The 21,108-nt window shown below is 45.2% G+C and overlaps 1 protein-coding gene across 8 annotated transcripts in view; it reads left to right on the top strand.

Moving 5' to 3' along the window:
• The window catches only part of SLC1A2 (solute carrier family 1 member 2), a 143,421-nt gene that overhangs the window by 101,924 nt on the left and 20,389 nt on the right, over window positions 1–21,108 (top strand). For all 8 annotated transcript variants that reach the window (XM_028515718.2, XM_028515719.2, XM_028515717.2 and 5 more), the window contains exons 7-9: window positions 6,109–6,342; window positions 11,263–11,457; window positions 15,134–15,268. In XM_028515718.2, the coding sequence (XP_028371519.1) occupies window positions 6,109–6,342; window positions 11,263–11,457; window positions 15,134–15,268 (564 nt within the window). The remainder of the gene's footprint in view (window positions 1–6,108; window positions 6,343–11,262; window positions 11,458–15,133; window positions 15,269–21,108) is intronic.

Below are 21,108 nucleotides of genomic sequence, written 5' to 3'. Positions count from 1 at the left end.
CTTCATCTGTACCAACGTCATGGTCACTGAGCCCTTGAGAGAAAAGGAATCGTCTAGGAAATCAGATGAGTCATGGGATAAAATGCAGTCTTTCTTCTCCCTGGGGATGGAGGGTGGTGTGGATCCAGAAGTTTCCTATTCACTGAAAACAGAACTCCTAAAGATACAGCATCATGTCCCAGGAGATGAAGAGCAATTGTGAGTCAGGAATGAGACCTGTGGACTGATTTCTGACAGCTGTTCAGTTACCTCATCTAGGAGGGTGTTACATGACAATTGTGCACATTTCTTTCATTCTTTAGCTGCCGTGTCAGCACTTGATAATAAAAAGTGTGAGAAGGTTCTGGGTAAAATGGGCAACCGCTCTTCAGCTGACCCCCCAAAGCTTAAAGAATCAGAGTTCTTGTGTATTCTTCTCTATGTGGTAGTAAGAATATTAATAATAGCAGATATAACATTGAGGAGGTTATTATTATTCTAATAATTATTAAATTATAGCTTAGAGTTATTAAATTCTTGCTCTATGCTCAGTGCTATTTTGAGTACTGGACTCTACCCATTTATTACTGAGCAGATAATGACTATTATTACAGTCATTATTAAATCATAACTAAGGCTCACCAAGTGCCTGAATTAGGCTTACTACTATTCCAACTACTTTACATGCATTAACTCATTTATTTTTTATAATAATACCTGGCAAACATAGCTACTGTTGTTAGCCCCATTTCCCAGATGAGAAAACTAAGCACAGAGGCTGACTTGCCTGGTGTTGCACAGCCTAAGTGATGGGAGCTGGATGAGAGTGGTACCTGGCTCAACTTCTGTCTGATTCAGGCTGGACTGAACCCAGGATCCTCGTGTTGCTAGCTGTGTGCCTTGAGGCAAGTTAGACACACTCTAAACCCCACATCCTGATCTGTAAAATGATTGACTCTAAAATCCTCACCATAGAATCGCCGTGAGAAGCAAGTGAAGTTGTGACCACCAGAGGTGGAGCATTTCCTATGTGCTGGGACCTGCCCAAGCACTTTGCATGAACTAGAATTATTATGGTTATATTGTGATTATCATGGCCATCATTGATGCAACCCAGAATCTGTTTCTCTCTGTTCTCTGTTTCGTAATGCTTCAAAAAGCCTGCAAGGCTTTCTGATTCTACAAACAGAGAATGAGAGAGAGAGAGAGAGAGAGAGAAACCCTTAACTTTGGTGTGATTTTCATGTTATTATTTTTTGCAAAGTTCTTTAAAATACTTTTTAATCTTAGAAACTTATACAGAGAGTGAAACTTCTCACAATCTCACCGTGATAGAAACATAAAGTGAGAAGTGAAGTCTCTGCTCACTCTTTCCATTCTCCCTCGCAGTTAAACCCCCTCCATCCGTGCCTGCACGGATGCACCCATCCATCCTTCCACTCCGTAGATATTTCTCAAGCACTTCTTCAGTGCCAACAACAATATCAGGCACTGGTAACATAACGGTGAATAAGACAGAGAAAGATTCCTGACCTCAGGGAGCTCACGTTCTACTGAAAGGAGAGAGGAAGAAAGTAAAAGGAAGCAAGTAAGAATTCAGAGAGTAATCAGTGCTGCGAAGGCACTAGGCAGGGAAATGGGATAGAGAGTGATGGGCGATGGAAGCAAGGAGTGAACTCTCACAGGCGGGGCTATCTGGGAGAGTGATTTTTGGTGAAGACCTGAAGAATGAGAGGGAGGCAGGTATATGAAGAACCAAGAGGAGATCTTGCCAGGGAAACAAACAGCAAGGGAGACATTTTTGAGGATCAAAAGGAAGGTCCAGAATGGTTGGAATATGGTTGTTTGGTAAGAGAGGTGGATGGTGGAAGGGGGAGAAGAGGGAGAGGTGGGCAGCCTGCAGGGCCCTGGAGGCCACCGTGAGCTTTGAGCTTTTATGTATTTGCGAAAGGAAGTCAGTGGGTGGGGTGGGTGGGGTGGGTGGATAGCAGCCTGGAGGCCCAGTGAGCTAATTTTTACTCGATCTGATGAAAAGTTTCAATCCACATATGCCATCTGTCAGCAAAATTGGATAGCCAAAACACCTCTCTGTCTAAGCGGATCGGGCAAAAATGGAAATTTACGTTACTTCCTGAGCCTCAGTACAGACAGCGCCTCTAAGTAACTGGAGTGTACCTTTAACTCTTTATTGACCTACTCGTCCAATTCCGAGTTCTTTTGGGATCTGTATCCCAAGCTGGCAGACTGGCATTGCAATGGGAGATGCATGGGACAGAACCAGAGTGGCTTTACGGCAGGACTGAGAGTTTTTTATTCACTGAAACCAAAACTTTTAGAGATTTAACTCCACTCACCTCCGCTCCAAGTGTCTGGCTCACCATCTGTCCTGTGCCTGAACGTCCTGACTTAACTGAGCACGTTAAGACCAAAGAGGCCTTGAATAACATCGAAGCTAAAGTCAGCAGCTCCCAACAGCTGACCAAGCAATATCTGCATTACATCAGTTGCAGATCCTATTTTATTCCTTGAAACAGTAGTTCCCCAACACATCAGAATTACCTTGGGGACTTGTTTAAAATAGAAATGTCCCCAGGCCAGTCCCAGGAAATTCTAACTCAGTAGGTACGTGATGGACCCTTGGAATCCACATTGTTACCAGGCAGAGGGCGTGATTCTGAAGCAGGTGTCTGCACAGGCACAGAGACACCGATGGAGTTCTGCGTTGGTTAAGTGCTGTGAATGAATTTGCACTTGTGGAGCAGAGGGCAGAACCTAGGAGGGGCATCACAGTGGGAAGCTTAGCCTGAGAAGGACTGAGGCACCGTGTGGGCGGAGGAAAGACAGAAGGACGCAACAGTAAGAAAAAGACTCTACAGGCCAGTCCTGGATGAATCAGTGGCTTTGAGAACAGTGCCTGGAGCTGAGGGTACGACTAGTCTGAGGGCTGCATGGAAGCCGTTCCCTCCTCCTAGTTCAATAGTCATCTTCTTCTCATTTGAAAACTGGCCCGACGATTCCTGGGCATCATGTGGCTGCAGAACACTCCCTGGAGCCCTCAGCCTGTTCATGCGCTTTGTTTTGTGGCTTTGACTGTTTGCTTCAGCTCAGAAGCTTCGAGTGATAAATTGGGACCCTGGGCATCAGCCCCGTCTTTTCCATGGAGTGTCATTTTCAGTGAAATAATTCACTAATATGGAAGCCCAGGAACTGAAAACTCTCGCTTCTGAGTGGAAGCTTAAGCTGCCTGTTTTGAAAACAGGTGCAGGGAAGTAATGGCCCTCAAAAATATCATAGCACATAGACACTTTCTTTGTCCTACTTAATGCTCATTCTAGTTCTGGAGACCAAGAGCCCTGCTTGCCATATTCATTTCCCCGAACACTCTACCTTCTGCCCTTTGAATAACACTCTCCATTTACAGTGGGAACTCGTGTTTCTCCCAGAGAGCTGAGTGCTCCGAGGTGACCTGTCACCCTCTCTAATCCCGGCCTAGATGTGTTCTCCAGGGGACTCAATAGCTGGTCTTGCTTGGCCAAGAGCCTCGAAAACATTTTCTCTTCATTCTACAAATTGCTCATCCCAAAAGAGCAGGAAAATTGGATGGCACCCCAAACAGCTTTTTTGTGTGTGTGTTTTCCTGGACATCTTTAAAAGGTGATGGGTGCTTTGGAGAGAATTAATCTCTTGGTTCATGAAGATAAATGTTTGTTGGTTTTATCAGAAGGCACAGTTTTCTCCGCTATTTACAATCCCAGGAAACAAAGAGCTGGCCCCTGAGACCACCCGCTGATCTATGAGCTGTTGTGACTGTGGCACCCGAGGGGAAAGCCAGGGTGTAGGGGCACGACTCCCTGAGGCCTGCAGAAGCAGCACTCACACACGGCCAGCCTCCACCCCCAGGAAAGCAGAAGTGCAGCTACAGGCAGAAGGTTATCTGGGAGGAGGGCGGTGGCTATGCTAATGTTTTGGGGTTTTTTAAAGATTTTATTTATTTACTTTTAGAGAGAGGGGAAGGGAGAGAGAAAGAGAGAAACATCCACGTGAAAGAGAAACATCGATCGGCTGCCTCTTGCACACACCCCAGCTGGGAACTGAACCCACAACCCAGGCACGTGCCCAGACTGGGAATCCAACCAGGGACCCTTCTCTTTGTGGGAGGACACCCAATCCACTGAGCCACACCAGTCAGGGCTATGCTGATGTTTCAACGAATTCATCTCAGTTACAAATGACCTTTTTCAGGAGAAGGTTCTTCTTGAGAAAATATTTTGCTCATCAGAACATCCTCAATTGGGTGGCAGGAGCCTGTGAGATGTTTCTGAACACCCCATTAACTCAACTGAACTCGTTAAGCATGGGTTTTGAGAGGGCGTAGACACGGGTGTGAGAACAGAGCATACAAGGATGCCTTTGTGAGGAGTCAGAGAAGTAATGGTGCTGGCAGGGATGGGGGGATTGTGGGCAGCACATGCATACGTGTGCTCACAATGTAATCCTCACAGCAACCCTTAGAGGTTAGAGGAGGCCTCAACATGCACATCTGTAAAACGGGAATGAGTCACCAACCAAGGTCACACAGCTGGTAAGTGGCGGGATAGCTCCATGTTTTATGTGACTGTGTATGTGACTCTCATCTATTTCTAAGAGCCTTCCTTTAGCCATGGAAGGGCTTGCTCTGGGCACAATTACAAAAACAAACAAACAAACAAAAAATCCTCTACAAAATCTGGCATAAGTGCCCTCTTCCTTTCCTGGCTCCCTTACTCTGGTTGGGAGCCTTATCCCAGGATGTCATTTTCCTCACGTCTTTCTCTCATAATTCTTAATAAGGTGTCAAGCTTCCCACTAACACATTCATTTCAATCAGACATTGTTACAAGCTGAGCAAGTTCAAGCTCCCACAACACCAGATTGGGCAATACAAAAGGGATGTTGCCAACAATGTGAAAAATACAGTCAAGAAGAGAGAGAACGTGGTTACCTCACTCAAGAGGAAGCGCAACAGTAAATTGTTTCCAAGTGCACTGTAACATAATACTAATACAGAAGTTAAAATAAGTTTACACAGCATGAACTGGTATAAGGCAAATTGTCTGCTTATCTACAGAGAGCTACGATCACTCATTAAAGGGAAGTAGTTTGGCTTGGTGGGGAAAAATCCTACTAGTGGAGTTTTTCAGATCTGGGATGGTTCTCTTCTTTACTTTCTGCTTTTGTGGTCTTGGGCTGGTGTTTTGACTTTGTCCATCCTCAATTTTCTCATTTGCCAAATAGGGATAATGATGCCTAGATTTTAGGATTGTGGTAAGAATTAAATGAGGAGCACTCCAGTAGAGAGCCAATGTTATTGTTAGAGTAAGTGTGGAAAGAAATCCTTGCAGACTTAGAAGTGATAAAACCACGTTTCTCTAAAGTACTGTTTGGCTGAGACGGTTGCTTTGTGTTCTCTTTCTCACTTAAATATATTTCCTATCTTCCGAGGCAAAAACAAAGCAAATTTACAAACACCAGTTTATAGCTTCTTGAAACGCTAATCAGCTTTCTGAGAAACTCAAGATTTCTTCCCAATTTTCTTTTTTTAAAAATCTCATTTGTTTACTTTAGAGAGGGGGAGGGGAGGGAGAAAGAGAGAGACAAATATTGATGTGAGAGAGAAACATCAATCAGTTGCCTCTTGCACATGTCCCAACTGGAGATGCAACTTGCAACCCTGGCATGTGACCTGACCGGGTATTGAACTGGTAACCTTTCACTTTGTGGGATGACATCCAACTGACTGAGCTACACTGGTCAGGGCTTCTCCCAGTGTTCAAGGAAGGAGCTGTGGCAAGACAAATCCAACAAGATTCTCAAAGACACAACCTGTGGGTCTCTCAACTTGAAGTTTGGTGCTTACCTAAGAGGTGGTAAAGCTTGTCTCCTCTATTCCTAAAAATCACCCAAGCAACAAAGTTTGCCTTTGGATTTTTTTTTTTAATCAGAGCAGGAGCCACCAAATCCACGGACCAGATTGCATATAATGCCATTAATCTGAAGTCAAAAGTAGCAGCCACTGAACCTCATGGCCCTCTTCCAGCAAAACTGAACAGATGTCTTCAGTGTATTTTTTTTTCCTTTTATGTTTTTCAGGTACTCTCCCCTGGGTATTGCCTGCCTGATCTGTGGGAAGATCATTGCCATCAAGGACTTAGAAGTGGTTGCTCAGCAACTGGGGATGTACATGGTCACAGTGATTGTGGGCCTCATCATCCATGGGGGCATCTTTCTCCCCTTGATTTACTTTCTAGTGACCAGGAAAAACCCTTTCTCCTTTTTTGCTGGCATATTCCAAGCTTGGATCACTGCCCTGGGCACCGCTTCCAGGTAGAGAACGCAGAAATCACCTTTCTCTCTGCGCACTGTCTGACCCTCTTTGCCACTTCTTCATTTTCAGAAACCTTCCCATCACAAAGTTCAGTGAGAGCACTTTTCACATCTTCTTAACCTATATTTGAAAAAGGCAAACACTTTGTATATTTGGTTCCTTCTAGAAACGTTGGAGCTTTCTGATGAATGTTTTTGCTGGTAGGCAACTGTGTTGGAAATATGACCTCACATTAAATTTCTCAGACGAATGCATGCCGTTAATTGGCATGCCTGCCTTGTCACATGCAGCATTGAGTTATTTGTTTTAAATGTTTTCCAAAAGGATATGACAGGACGTTATTCTATTTAAGGAGTTCTCCCACCAGTGATTTGAAACATGCTATCCCCAAATATCAGTCTACTGGAGTAATTTTTCAAAACTAGGAGAAGGAGCTTTTATAGGGTAAATGGTGTATTGGGTGAGATTTTTCTAATGAACCAGAAGTCAGGTAAGTGTTTGGGTTCTACGTGAACCTCTAATGGGCCATTGTGCCCCACCGATTCTAAGGAAATCAGGCTGGCGTTGTTTTGACTTGACCTTAACTGAGGGTCACTTCCTTTTTCATTACCTAGCTCAAGCAAGTCAGAAACCAATGAGGACTCAGGAGAGAAAACACATTTTTTTTATGTCACCCTGGACTGAATGTAGCAAAAACAAACAGGAGCAAGTACATAAGAAATGCCTGGCAGTTCATCCTTTCAGTCTGCAATCGCTGTTTGTGTTTCCTTGGGTCACCAGCGAAGACCGAGGTCATACGGCAGGTGGCAGGGAGGCCAGCAAACCCAGGGCCCAGCATTCCCTCTGGCGTCACGAGCCGGCAGGTCTTTGTTACAGAGCCCAGGACTGTGCACCGCCCCCGAGGTGGCCGCTCCGTGACACAGCGTTACCGCTGTCCCCAGGCTATTGAGCAGGCAGTCAGGTTTTCCTTAAGTGACTTAACAGGCAAATGGCGGTGACTACCTGGGAAGCCAGATTATATTTCCATCTAGCCAATCAATGCAAATTCAGGTCTACTAGAGAGTGGGGTTTCAGAAAAGGTCTGAAATGTATATAATCCCGGGGATCTGGAGTCTGCGTTCAGTTCCCGAAGGTGAAGGGAGACATTCCAGAATTTGCTTTTTCTTTTTCAGGCCTGTAAATTTCTTATGGCTACGTATCTCTAACCGTAAAGATCCTTCTCTCTTTGGAGAAAAAGTAAATCTTTTTTTATTCTCCAAACATAAAAACAATGGTGTTTCGGTTTATTTTTGTTTTCTGGTGATGAGCGTGGTATTACTTACTCATTGTTGAAAAGTGCAGAGAGTGGGTGAAATTTTGGAGGAGACAATGAACATCAACAGTGACTCCACCTCCCAGGGATAATGGGTAGGAAGCAACCTTCTAGTTAACCTTTACACTTACATTCTTCTCCAGTTCTTCCTACGTGGAGACACAGTAAACTGCTATTTTCACTGGTCAACATACCATATAAGTTATATCTGTCAATATAGGGCTTTCCACCGTTTTAAAAGCTGCGTAACCAGCATTCCGTACGTACCACAGTACACCCCCCAGCCCCAGCCCGTGACGTACACTTGAGGCGTGTCTATCAAGTGGGACTGTGACAAGCATCCTTGTAAATGCATCTCTGCAAGGCTGTCTGATGACCCCCTCGGGATAACTTTCTAGAAGTGGAATTTGTGAGTCTAATGGTAAGCGCATGAATGGTTTTAAAACATATCACCAGATCGCTATTTAGGCAAGCGCATTAGTCTAAGTCCCTCTCCGCCGGCGTGAGAGAATGCTTTTCACCACCTCCTCACCAGCACTGGCTGTTATCAGTTACTTTAATACTTTCCAGTCTGATTGTGAAAAATGATCTCACTGAACTTGCATTTTGTTGATTACGAGCGAGAGGAAGCACCTCTTTGTGTTCCTATTGACCATCCTGCCCTCCCCTCCCCCACTCTGTGGACCGTGGGGGGTCGTCATTGCCTGTCGGGGTATTCATCCTTTCCTGATTGGTTTTCACCTCTCTTCATGTATCAGCATATTAATTAACTCATGTGTCAAATGTCACCAGTAATGTCCCCCTCTACTTTGCATTTGTCTTAAAAATTTACATTACTTTTTGCCATTAGAAGTTTTTCATTTGTATATTCTTGGAGCTATTGATATTTTCCTTTAGAATTTAGTGTTTGGTCAGGAACACCTCCACAAAAGATTATAAAACATTATATTTTGTTCCAAAACATTTATGGTTTTGATCTTTAAACTATTTCAAAACATTATTATCATCCTTTTTTTGAATAACTAGACAATTACCCTAGTACCTTTATAGGTCAAGGTAAATCTTGAAGGCACATTTGTACATAAATGTGACAAATGATCAGTTTATTTGGCCAAAGCCACACAAATGTTAGTCCCTTTTTCCCTCCTTACCCTGTATTTCATTTGGAAAAAAAGAAAAAAAGGAAAGAATGAAACCAATGTGGTTTTAATCTTTAGTTAAAAAATGTGGATGTGGAATTTCTTAGAATAAAAGAGAAGTCAATGTGACAGGAGTCAAGTACTAAGAATGACATTTGCCATCAAGGCCAGAGTGGGAAACGCAAAGCCCAGGACTGTCAGCTGAGTATCCTCTGCCCCTCCTTGGGCCTCGGACTGTCTGGGGCTGTGGACGGGGTTGGCCTCCTTTTCTCAGGGGGCATGGAGGCTGGTGTCAGAGGGTGGGTGGAGGGGACTGGCCCGGGACACGCCTCTCTGCCTCCCTCTGACTTCGATGCATGCTGTTAGAACTAATCTGCAAAAAAACAGAAACAGGTCTCAAGTATCTGATTGTTATTATTAGGAACATTTGAAGACTGTCATACGGTCATTGAGGCAGGAGCCAAAAAACCAATGTCAGAATGTGGGACAGACAGGAAAGAGTTAATGTGCTCACGTCTCAGTTTACATTGGTTAGGTATACATGGATTTTTAAGACAGAAGTCTGTCCAGTACAGAAATTGAGAATATTTTTAGTCTTTATCAATTATTTTTCCTAATCTGTTTAGTTATCTAAGGATTCCTTTTGGGAAAATGGATGCAGTAATATGAGTTAACGTATTCCAGTCTTCCCAGAAGTGTCCAATGATTCATACCATTGAAAACCCGCCCGCCAACCATGGCGGAGCTGCCATTTCAGACCAGTCACGGTGTCCTGGCAATCCTTCAGCGGGGTCCTGGGAAAGCGCAGGATGGGGATCCCAGGTGCAGGGACCAGAGGAATTCAGGGACCCTAACTTCTCATACAGCAGCGAGGACAGCAAGCCAGGTGTGCTGAGTGAAGTCAGACCCCAACGTCTCTCCCTGGGTTCAGATTTCAGTAATGGGAGCTCTCCAAAAATTCAGTTCTTCTTCCTACCTGAGGCCACGCAGGGGGCCTGAGACAGAAGCCTGAGCTAAAATCACTAAGAATGTTCCAGTCAGATGACTCTGACTTGCCTGGATTGTTATCAGTAGCTTGTGGGTCTGTGGTTTGATCAGAAGCAGACTCAGGTGACCCTAGTTTTAGAACTTCCAATTCTTTGGCTAAGAAATGGTTCTATGTAGGCCCTGGAATCTGCATTTCATGTAGCTTCTCAGAAGGCGGTGGTACTCTCCCATTCTCCAAAAAATGGAGACCTTGGCAGGTGTCTGTCCAGCTCGGCTGGAGCCCTAATTCTGACTGGTAGAAGGAAGAACTATGACTAAGGATGTAAATGCAAGCCCAAAAAGTGCTGTCTGCTTTGGAGGTTTGCATAAAAAACAAACAAACAAACAAACAAACAAACAACTAAGAGAATAGACCACAAAGCACTCCCAGGACAGTTTGCGTGTTTGGCATTGCTTTCCAAGTTGCTTAAACTTTGAAGCCAACCCACCTACCCTCCCACACATTTCTAGCCACATGGAAATAATATTCTGGCCTTCAGTAAATCTTATCCCTACAGGTCGCCTATTTTAGAGGACATATGAACACGCCAGGCGTTCTGACCTTAGAGGCTGGGTCATGTGGTCATTGAATCCCCATCCCACGCCTGGGCGGAGTGGGGCTGAAGTCACTCCATATTGGGTCTTTGATTAACTACAAAGCACATGCTTTTCTGCCCTGTGTCTCTGGAGAGACTGTAGAGTTGGCTGTTTTTCAGGGAGTTGGACTGCCTGTGAGGGTCCCCAGTGGGTTGTTAGAAGTGTGGGATCAGGCTGAATGGTGCTGAACGTGTTTGTCCAGCATTTGCAAAACTAACAGGCCCGGCTCGGGTCAATTCCCCGGGGCTGACGCAACCCACATAGTCATCTTCTTGGAATCAGCGATTCTAACATCAAATTATGGGTCATTCAAAAATTCCCCATTCCATTTCACTGTTGACAGCTGATTCTTTTCTGACCTATTTTTTTCTTGCATCCCAATTAATGTGGGCAATTAGATGGACTTCAGTATGAATCCAAGATGGAAACAGTGACCAAAGGGAAAAGAGAACCTGAAGCTTTGAGTAGATGTCAAAAACTAGAACCAACAAAAATATTTTTCAGCCTATTAACATCTTAATAAGTTGAATCTGAACCTCCAAATTACTGTTTTTAATTTGGCTCCAGACACTCCTTATTTATTTATTTATTTATTTTTCATGTCACATTGCTCAGTTGAAACAGGACAAAAACTTTGTGGTGACATTCCAGTTTCTTTGCTCTGCTTCTCTACAGTAGACCTAACTCCTCTCCTCTCCTCTCCTCTCCTCTCCTCTCCTCTCCTCTCCTCTCCTCTCCTCTCCCCTCTCTCTTCTCTCTTCTCTCTCTCTCTCTCTTTCTCTCTCTCTCTCTCTCTCCTGCCCTTCCTTCAACCTCTCCCCTCCCTCCTTCTCTCTGGTCCTTAGTGCTGGAACGTTGCCTGTCACCTTCCGTTGCCTGGAAGAAAATCTGGGGATTGACAAGCGCGTGACCAGATTTGTCCTCCCCGTCGGAGCGACCATTAACATGGATGGCACAGCCCTTTATGAAGCGGTGGCTGCCATCTTCATTGCCCAGATGAACGGCGTCGTCCTGGATGGAGGGCAGATCGTGACTGTGAGGTGAGTGAAGCGGTGGGGGAGGCCCTGAAGCGACCTTTCACCTTACCCCCTTCCACACTAACTGCCTTTGACAGGGGCTGCTTGAATTTCAGTTCTCCTGGCAGAAGAATGGTGAAGGAAATAACAGGGGAGAGGAATTATTGGCGGTCTCAAAGGGAAAAGACTGTGATGGGAGGGAAGCCGGATCATACCGATGCCTTCTGTTGGTATGGCACCGATGAAATAGCTTTGGGAACTTGATATTATTTGAATGTTAATAACCCTGCGATGTTGCAAGGCAGTTATTTCTATGCTCATTTAGTAGGTGAGGAAGTGCTGGCTTCGGGGGCTGTTGGAGGCTACGTCATTAGCAATGAGCCCTCAGGGCTGTATCTGAGGCCAACATTATCGGACTCTGGATCCAGTTTTCCTTTTATTGAAATATGCTCCCTTCAGCATTCCAGGGGATGATGGATGACATGATGACACACTGGAAGGAAAAGATTCGGCAACACAACAGAAAATATGTTATTACAAATAAATAGCAAATATTTCTGTTTTTACAAAAGCTTTTTTTTTTACCATATATATTCACCATTTAAAACATTCAGAAAGAATTCTTTCCCAAGAGGTCATCAAAAACGCATGGCTTCCCCATGAACTTAAAGATTATTCTTACTTGCCTATATTGATTTATTTAATTCTCACAGCCACCCTATGAGGCATGTGCTTGTCTTTATCAGCTCAGGCTGCTATAATAAAACACCATAGACCAGATAGCTAAACAATAGACATTTATATCTCCTAGTTCTGGAGGCTGGGAAGTCCAAGATCAAGGTGCTAGCAGATTCAGCTCCTGCTGAATGTTCTCTTCTTGGTTTATATCTAACCTGCTTCTCACTGCTTGCTCACGTGACCTGTCCTTGGTCTGTGAATAGAGATTGCTGGCTCTCGTAAGTTTCCTTTCATAAGGGCACCAATTTGTCATGAGGCCTCTGTCCTCATGACCTAATTATCTCCCCAAAGCCCATCACACTGGAGAGTGAGGCTTAAACAAATGAGTGTTGGGGAGACACAGCTCAGCTCGTAGTAGTACTATAGCGGAGCCTCGGTTTCCTCATTGTATAATGGGAACAGTAGAGGGTCAAGAACATTGTGCCTGGCACATAGTCACCTATCAATAAATGTTAGCTGCTAGTATTATTATTGTTGTGGACACTAAATGAGATATAGAAAGAAGAATGTGACAGTGATGTAGTGAGGGAAAACATGCTTCAGGTCAGAGCATCAAACCTTCTAAATTATGGCCTAACAGACTGCATGGAAGACTGCCAGCCCCCCTTGCTTTAAAACTCAAAAATGAAAAGGGTTCCTTACTGAAGGGGTTCCAAAAGCCCCTTCTTTTGGAAGCCAAGCAAAGATGATTTCCAGTCCCTGAATTCTTGACCTCGAAGGCAACCACACTGCCCATCAAGTTCACACCATTAGATGAGAACATAGAGATGGGAGAGTGGATCAGTGACCCATTCATGGTTGGGATTCATGAATTCAGCACTTTTAACGTAGGGAGGGATCAAGGGACATTAGGAACAGCATGGACCTAGAATCAAGTGGACGAGTGTTGAAATCCCAGCAGACCGTATTAGAGCTGTGTGACCCTACAGTTCTCTCCCCACCCCCAATCCATGATTTCCTTGTGGAACAGGTACTACCATGTGAACTTTGCAGAGCTACCTTGAAGTTCTGTTAACATGTGTGTAGTGCCTTGCACAGCATTCAAGAACCAGCCCTAGAGAAGTGAGCCAGCGAGGGGAAGGGCAGGAAAAGCAGCAAGGGATAAAAGGATGGAAGAGAGACCACCCCTAGGGAGCTTCTATAGGACTTAGAATTGCACAGACACTCAGCCCATGAGGACATGATTGAGGTGGAGGAACACAGAGGGGGAACCCACTGCCAGCAAGCATTTTCTTTACAGGATTTACCACACACAACCAAGAAGTAACCAGACAATATGGCCATTGTGCAAAGGGATGTGTAAGAGTGACTCATAATAGAAGCAAGTGGTATTATAAATACAACGGTTGAGTGCAAGATGTTGGAACTCAGGAAGTTCCCCTCTCCTGGTGCTTTATCCATGTCAGGGAGCTGGCTGAGAATTCCCACGTTCCAACTCTTGGGGCTTTAGGGAAGTTTTCATTGCAAAACAGCCTCACCCTGTGGAGATTTTCTGATAAGAATAGTGATTGACATTTATTGGGGGTTTGCAAAATGTGCCTGGCCTCTTCTAAGTGCTTTTCATTTATTAGCTTCTGAGGACACCATGAATGAGACAACATCATTATCTCCTTTTTCACAGATAAAGAAATCAAAGCACAAAGAGGTTCAGTTGTCCAAAGTCATGTGGTTAATAAGTGGCAGACCTGGGATTTGAACCCAGGTCATTCAACTCCAGAACCTTCTATGATAACCACAGCACACTGCTACTTCTGGTGACCCGGATGGGTCCAAGGAAAATGGAGTTCTCTAAACCACGAACCCAACTCTGTATTGGTGGGGCAGGGGAAGAGCATAGATGGGTTCTGTAGATCCCACTTAGGGGAGCTGTTTTTACTGTAACAGACCTAAGTATGGGAGGAGGGCAATATGGAAAAACAAGGCAAACCACAAAATGTCCCGGGGCCTTCCTTTCCTCACATATGAGATTAGATAAACTCAGGTCCCTCCCAACTGCAAGAACCTGGGATTCTGAACCTAGTTACACTGGTGGTCTGAACCTTGGTTACACCAGTTTAGGAGCCTGATTCTTCGTTTGGAACTGGAGGAAATACTCTAGAAACTCTAGAATGATATTCCTGCAAAGAAATCAGCCCCCGTTTTCTTTCTAGCATCCACCAAAGCAAGTTGGGAATCTATTCTCAGAAGCATCCTTCCACGTGGAAATGACAGCTTTTATAAATGGCATCCAGGAAGAAGGAGAAGAAGTCACTGCCCTTTGCTAGACCACAGAGGCCCCTGGTGTCTCCACAGGGAGCTTGAGTCCTAGGTGGAACCCACTTCCAGAGATGACTTCGAAATGGTGCTGGCTGTGCCCTCGGCATTGCTTGGAAAGAAAACGATGAGATGCTTCAAAAAGAAAACCTCCTGTTCTTTCACTATCATTTCTTGGCACCCTGTCTGAATAATGGATTTTCCAGTCCGTGATGAAACGTCCAAGCATCTGAAGCTTAATATCATTTGGAATCTGTTGATTTGTTCCCCTCAATGTCCACTCAGTTGGATATTTGCTCTTCTGAGTTCTCATATTAACATTGGCAATGGTCTCTGCTGACTCTTACCATCCGGTCCAAAAGTCTCGGGTGCTCAGGGAGACATAAAAGCATAAGCTCCCATGGGAGCATTGAGGGTGATTTGTTTTTCTTCTTTAATATTTTCTTACCTGCTTTTAGGGCCACACTTATTTTAGTCTAGTCTACTTGAATATCATGATGGGGATAAGGCTCCAAATCATGAATTTATAAGTTTCCATCATAGTTCAGCAGAATCCAAATACACCCTAATGCCTGGGTCTTGGTTCTCTATTTCTTGGTAAGGAAAGAGAATTTATGACTGCCGGGAACATGAGAGCTTAAACTTGCCAGAGATGGTTTTGCCAAGGCCATTTTCTCTTCCCATGACCTGACCTTCTTTGTTCTCACAGCCTCACGGCCACGCTGGCAAGTGTCGGTGCAGCCAGTATCCCCAGTGCTGGGCTGGTCACCATGCTCCTCATTCTGACAGCCGTGGGCCTGCCGACGGAGGACATCAGCCTGCTGGTGGCTGTGGACTGGCTGCTGTAAGTGTTTGCAGATGGGGTTTGGCCAGGGATGTGAGCGCTGCCTCCAAGGTGGACGAGATGCACGGTTGCAGCCGAGATCTTAGCCAGGCCTCATTGCAACTCCCTCATTTCCTCCCTCCTTTCTTTCCTCTGACATTTACAGAGTGCCTGTCTGGGAACCAAAGAAGAAAAAGATAGGATCTTTGAGGGCCTCACAGTTGAGTAGAGGGATCAGATAAATTATATACAAGGTTAAAAGCTTACCAGTAAGGAACCAACTAGGGATGCATGCAAAAGACCTCAAGTGATTATGTTGCGTGATTGAAGCACAGAGTATATACTGTATGATTCCATTTATATGAAGCTCTATGAAGGGCACTACAGTCTCTTACAATGGAAATAGACCAGTGTTTGCCTGAGCCCTGGAGTGGGAGCCTGAGGATTAACTGGGAAGCGGCACAAGGGGATCTTTAGGAAGTAACAGAAGTGTTCCGCATGCACAGGTGTGCATAGGTGTCTACATTTGTCAAAACCCATCAAGCCAGGCATTTAAAATGGGTACATATGTTGTGTGTGAATTATTTTTCAATGTAGTACATTAACAGATAGCACACAGAGAAAAGGATAGTGATACAAAGAGGCTCCATCCAGGATGGGAGGGCAGAGTAGGGAAATCAGGAAACCACGAGAATGGCTACTGACTTTGAGTGTCCGCTGAGTGCCAGCTATGTTATACTGAGCGCTTCACGTACTTTATCTCTTCCGTTGACAACTCTGGGAAATTTGGTGTTATTACTCCTATTTTATAGATGAGGAAACTGACGTTTAAGGAGGTAATGTGATTTGAAAATGAACAGAGATTTAACCCGAGGTCTGCTTGGTTTTGGAGGCCATCCTATTCATAATTATGACCATATTTAAGCTCCTAAAGGCAGTGGCAGCTGAGCTGAGTCATAACTGGTAGGTAGAAGTTACCCAGGTATACATAGGCAGAAGGGGAAACAGAACGTTCCAATCAAGGCCAGCCCACACAAAGGCACTGAGGCAACATTGTGGGGACCCATGAGTGATTTAGTATTGTTTGAGCACGAGGTATGAGGCAGGGAGTGGAAAAGGTGAGGCAAGATGGACAGCCATAATGGCCATGCAGAGAAGCTTGAACTTGGCTATGTATACATAGCCCAGCTACCTTTCCCACTGAAGGACATTTTCCTAGAGTAGGACACTCCCCATCCATTCCCAAAGGTGGGCCAGTCTAGCCAGATGGTCCCTGATATGGAGGTTGGAATCACCCCCTGCAAAGGGTGCACTCAGGCTCTGATGTTCTGTGGGATGAACACGGGTGCCTCCTGTCCAGTCTTGGAGCTACATGACAGGGGCTGGGGGTACCATGGACTTCAGTGTCAGAGGCACGGAGTGACAAGTGCTAGCACAGAGGTCCAGGTCAAAGTACCCACACATTTTTAAAACCATTTCACACACCAGTGGCAGTTTTTCTGACATGGATTAGCAGAGATTTTAAGAACCAGAAGCTACATTTGATGGACTTGAGTTTCCCCAAAGTTAAAATAAGTTCCTTCCCTCTATATTTACCCTTCCAAAGAGAGAGCCATGCTCATGGCTGAAGGGAAAAAAGACATCAGGGAAGGCTAGAAGATAGCCTGGTCTCTTTCAACTTGCCCACTATTGAGGTTTAGGTTAAAATGAGAAGTGGCTCCCTGGATATCATTTCCTTAACTCAGAAGGGCCATAAGGAAAGTCAGGAATCTTCCTGACTTGTTCTTTTGTCACCAGAGAAATTCTATGGAAGTGGCTTTAGCGGGAAGATGAGGAGCACATGAAGTTACCTCTTCTCTGTCTCTGCTCATCTCTCTCGGGTGGTGGTGGGGGGCCTCGTGCTGGCCCCAGCATTCAGCCTTTCTCATGATGTCTGTACACAAGGCAGCTGTGGGGCAGCTGGGATGTGAAGGTGGGGTATGGTTGGAAGGACAGGTGGAGAATAGGATGAAGAAGACAAAGTAGTAGAGTAGGATTTGGCTGGAAAGGAAGAGAAAGAGAAAACAAAGACATTGACAATTGCTTGGGGACAGAGCACACAGTAAGAGCTCAATAAGTGCATGCTCAAGTAAACCACAGAATTGCTGCACAATAACCAGGGGCCTATTTACACAAGAAGAAACACAGAGGAAGCTACTAAAATCCCATCTACTTCTCCTGTGACTTTTGCTTACTGAGTCCACTACCTCTTTGTCCCTCTCAAACCTGTGTTGTCAACAAGTGTTCCTTGCCTGCTGCGATGACATTGCCTAGTCTTTCCTTGGTCTTGTTTCTGAGGCTCAAAATTCACTCTCAGAGATTCAGCTCTTAAAAATTGTCATTAAAAAGGTTGCCCCCCATTACAATGCAAATGCCTTTGAGTGGAGAAAAATGCACTAGTATTACTCAGGAATGAAAAAAAGGAGCTGATGGTTGTGGATGCTGCAGTGTTCTTTACACCTGTTGACAATTAATTCCTAAAGAGCCTTGTATGTGTTTCACAGAGGAAACTGGGAACCAGAAGGGCCAAATCTCTTGCCCAAGGCACAGGACAGCTTGTGTGGCCGGGTTAGGGCCCTTCGCACCAGCCCATACCACTGCCTAATTAGTACCTAGCAGGTGGAATGGTGGGCCATGGGAGCAGAAAGGTCCAGAGTTGGAAAGGCAGGGGAAGACTGACCTATTAGTGTCACCTCTGGTTCTACATGCTACCCAGAGGATTTTTGTTCCACTTTTTCTTTCCTACTCCCAGGATTAAAACAAAACAAACCAAAAAGCCTACATGGGGACTAACAGGCTACACTCAAGGGCTCAGCCATTCTTAGAATTCAAGTCGTCTGGGCCCCGGGGGTCCACCAGTGTGGACCTGGTCTTCTCAGCAGCCATTTCCTTCCCTGGCCTGTGGGATGAGACTCAGATCACAAAACACCCAAGACTCTGCCTACTTCTGACCTAAATGTTAGCAAATGGAAAAGAAGGGCCGGGCCTCCCTGATCACCCCACACAGGCGCCCACATGCTCACACTTGCAGAGAGCAGGGTGTCCTAACTCCAGGGCTGAAACGTGCTCGCAGAAGGGAGTTGGCTGAACAACAACAAGATGATGATACATTGGGATTAGCTATATTGATGACACTGTATATGAGAAAACTCCATCCCAAGCTGGGCTGGAAAGGAAGGAACAAGTGAAGAGCTGTCTTCATGTTCTGGGGTCTGATCTCTGGTGATCAAGGGAAGAGAGGGGGAGAGGCAGGTGCCCTAGGTCTGAGCCCTACACTTACTCTCTGTAGGACTTCGGGCAGGTTGTTCATTCTCTGGGCCTCAACCACATCGTGTGTACAATGGGAACAATGACTTCCCAGCTTGAAAGAGTCTAGACCCAGTGCCCTTGAGTGTCCTTCTGGTTGTAAGACCCAGACCAGGATTCTGCCAGTGATGAGTGTTTGTATACAAATAAGCATGAATATTCATTTCAAGAAGAGAAGAAAAAGGGAGGGTAGAGGATCCTGGGAAAATGTGCATAGGGATCTGTAGCTAGGTCAGATCTGCTTTGAATTAGTAATGGTACCACATTCTTTCCCACCGGCAAGAGGAGCTCTGGAAACACACTGTTGGTTGTGGGCACCGAACCTCCTGGGTGCCCGTTACTGTGTGAGTGCAGCAGGGGGATGAGTTGAGACTGGGGTGCAGAGGGAGGCTGGTCATTTCCAGGTACAGTGGGATGTGTTTTTCCTCTCGGCCAGATTTGTAAGCTTTCATAACTTGAGCAATTTTCCAATTTAAAACAAACCAAGCCTGCAGTGACATTTAATATGCCATGCTGTTTGCCAACTGCTGGAGACCAGCCAGCTTCATGACTGTCCGCCAAGCCCTGGATGCCTTTCAAAGGGCAAGCTAGCTGCTCTGTAAATGTCATGGTGAAAACCAAGATTCTGAGCCCTGAAATGTGCTGGAGTCCCAGAACACCAGATGGACAGGGCTGGTAGAACTAGAGCTGTCCCCAATGTCCAGGAAGCAATTTATGTCAGGAATCAGTGGCGGATATTTTTAAGAGTCCTTTCAGACACCCCCCTCACTCAGAGGTGATAAGGTGGGGTGAAAACTGGAAGCCAGTACCAGGGAGAAGCAATAAACACCCAGGTCTGACCCAGGTGGGGAAAGGAAAGCCAAAATAAAGTGAAAGCCAAGTGGATTATGGGTCCATTTATCACATGAGACTGCAGGTGAGATCATTTCTGGTGAACCATTTACTAGTTTGGATATAGTTGAGACGGCACTTAAAAGAAAGGTCTTATTGGGCCCCCCACCCTGCAGGGGGTGCTTGGAAGCTCCCCCATCAGCATCCCTCCCTGGAGGGAATAGAGCCATGATTCTCAAACTTGAGCTTGTACCAAAATCTCCTGGAGATTCAGAAGGGTTGAGATGGGGACCAAGAATTGGCATTGCTAACAAGTTCCCAGGTGAGGCTGACGATGCAGTCCAGGGACCTCACTTCCAGGAGTAATGGACTAGAGATGGGGAGGGGGAGCAGGAGTTCTTGGCTATGGGTGGTTGAGCATCTCTATACATTTTTGAGCACCAGTTGACAGAGTTGACGGTTCATGCCTCTCTATAATGAAAATCGATGGAAATGGCACAGGATATGAATAACTAATACTGAATGAGTGCTCCTTAAGTGTTAGACACCATGCTATGCACTTTACATGGACTTGTTTAAAAGTCAGAGCAAGTTACAAGGCAGCTAGTAGTACTACACCCATTTTACAGTTGAGGAAACTGAGGCTCAGAGAGAAGTAGCCCATCCCAGTTCAGTGGATATTGAATGACTAAACTGGAATTCAAACCCAACGACCAGGCCATTGCTCCTTGGGCGTCCCAGGCCTGCCAATTTGGGTTCTCATTCCTTTATTTAAGACACACGTGCACACACATGCACACACACAACTGATTTAACCCCTAACTCCATGTCTGTTAAAAAAGAAAAGCTATTCCTAAATCTCCTGTATCTCTGAAAATTGCAAGGGCTTATGTTGAAGTCTTTTGCTTTGATTTCCCTCTTCCACTGAATTCTTTCCTACAACTTACCTCAGCTTCTATGTCAAGCTCAGCCTGGAATGTGGCCCTTGTCTGCTCAGTTCTTCCTTCCCCTGCCAAAGTGTCCCTGATTCAATGCAGTATAATTGCAGATCAGGGAGGTGGGGCTATCGCTGTGCACAGCAAAACCATTCTCCATGTATCACAAGAGAACTGTGTGCTCTTGGTCAAACAAGGGGAGGGGCCAAGCTCCATAGAGTTATAAGATGAAAAAGAAAAAAAAAAACAACTCCCTTCATTTACAGTTGGATCTTGAAGGGGAGCAGAATAGGCCACACCAAAATGTTCCAGTTGGCATGTGGATTATTTCGAGCTGAAGGCAATCAAGACACAACAGACTCAGGAAAACTTTTTACTTCCCCGCTTTACTGCCTGAAAGCATTTAGAAAGGTGGCCTTTACCAGAAAGAGAGCTATTACCAGAGACAACGTATTTGCTTGGCAGGGTGAACATCTGTTTACCAAACATCGGCTCTTCTCATCTTCCTGGGAATCGTCTTCCTTCCCTTTGAAGTCCCAGGTCCCCCCCCCACCACCACTCCTTCTCCTTAGCTCAGGGTGGTATATGATCCTCAGTTGCCTGAGTGCTGGGAGTCCCATATTTTTCTGGGGCTCCCATATGTATAGAATTAAATTCATTTTTCTTCCTGTTCATCTGTCCTATGTTCAGTTAATTATTAGACCAGTCAAAGAGCCTAGAAGGGAAAGAAGGGCAGTGTTTCCACCCCTA

This window comes from Phyllostomus discolor, chromosome 6, assembly GCF_004126475.2.
Source record: "Phyllostomus discolor isolate MPI-MPIP mPhyDis1 chromosome 6, mPhyDis1.pri.v3, whole genome shotgun sequence".
NCBI lineage: Eukaryota > Metazoa > Chordata > Mammalia > Chiroptera > Phyllostomidae > Phyllostomus > Phyllostomus discolor.
This window is presented reverse-complemented; position numbering and strand designations above follow the sequence as displayed.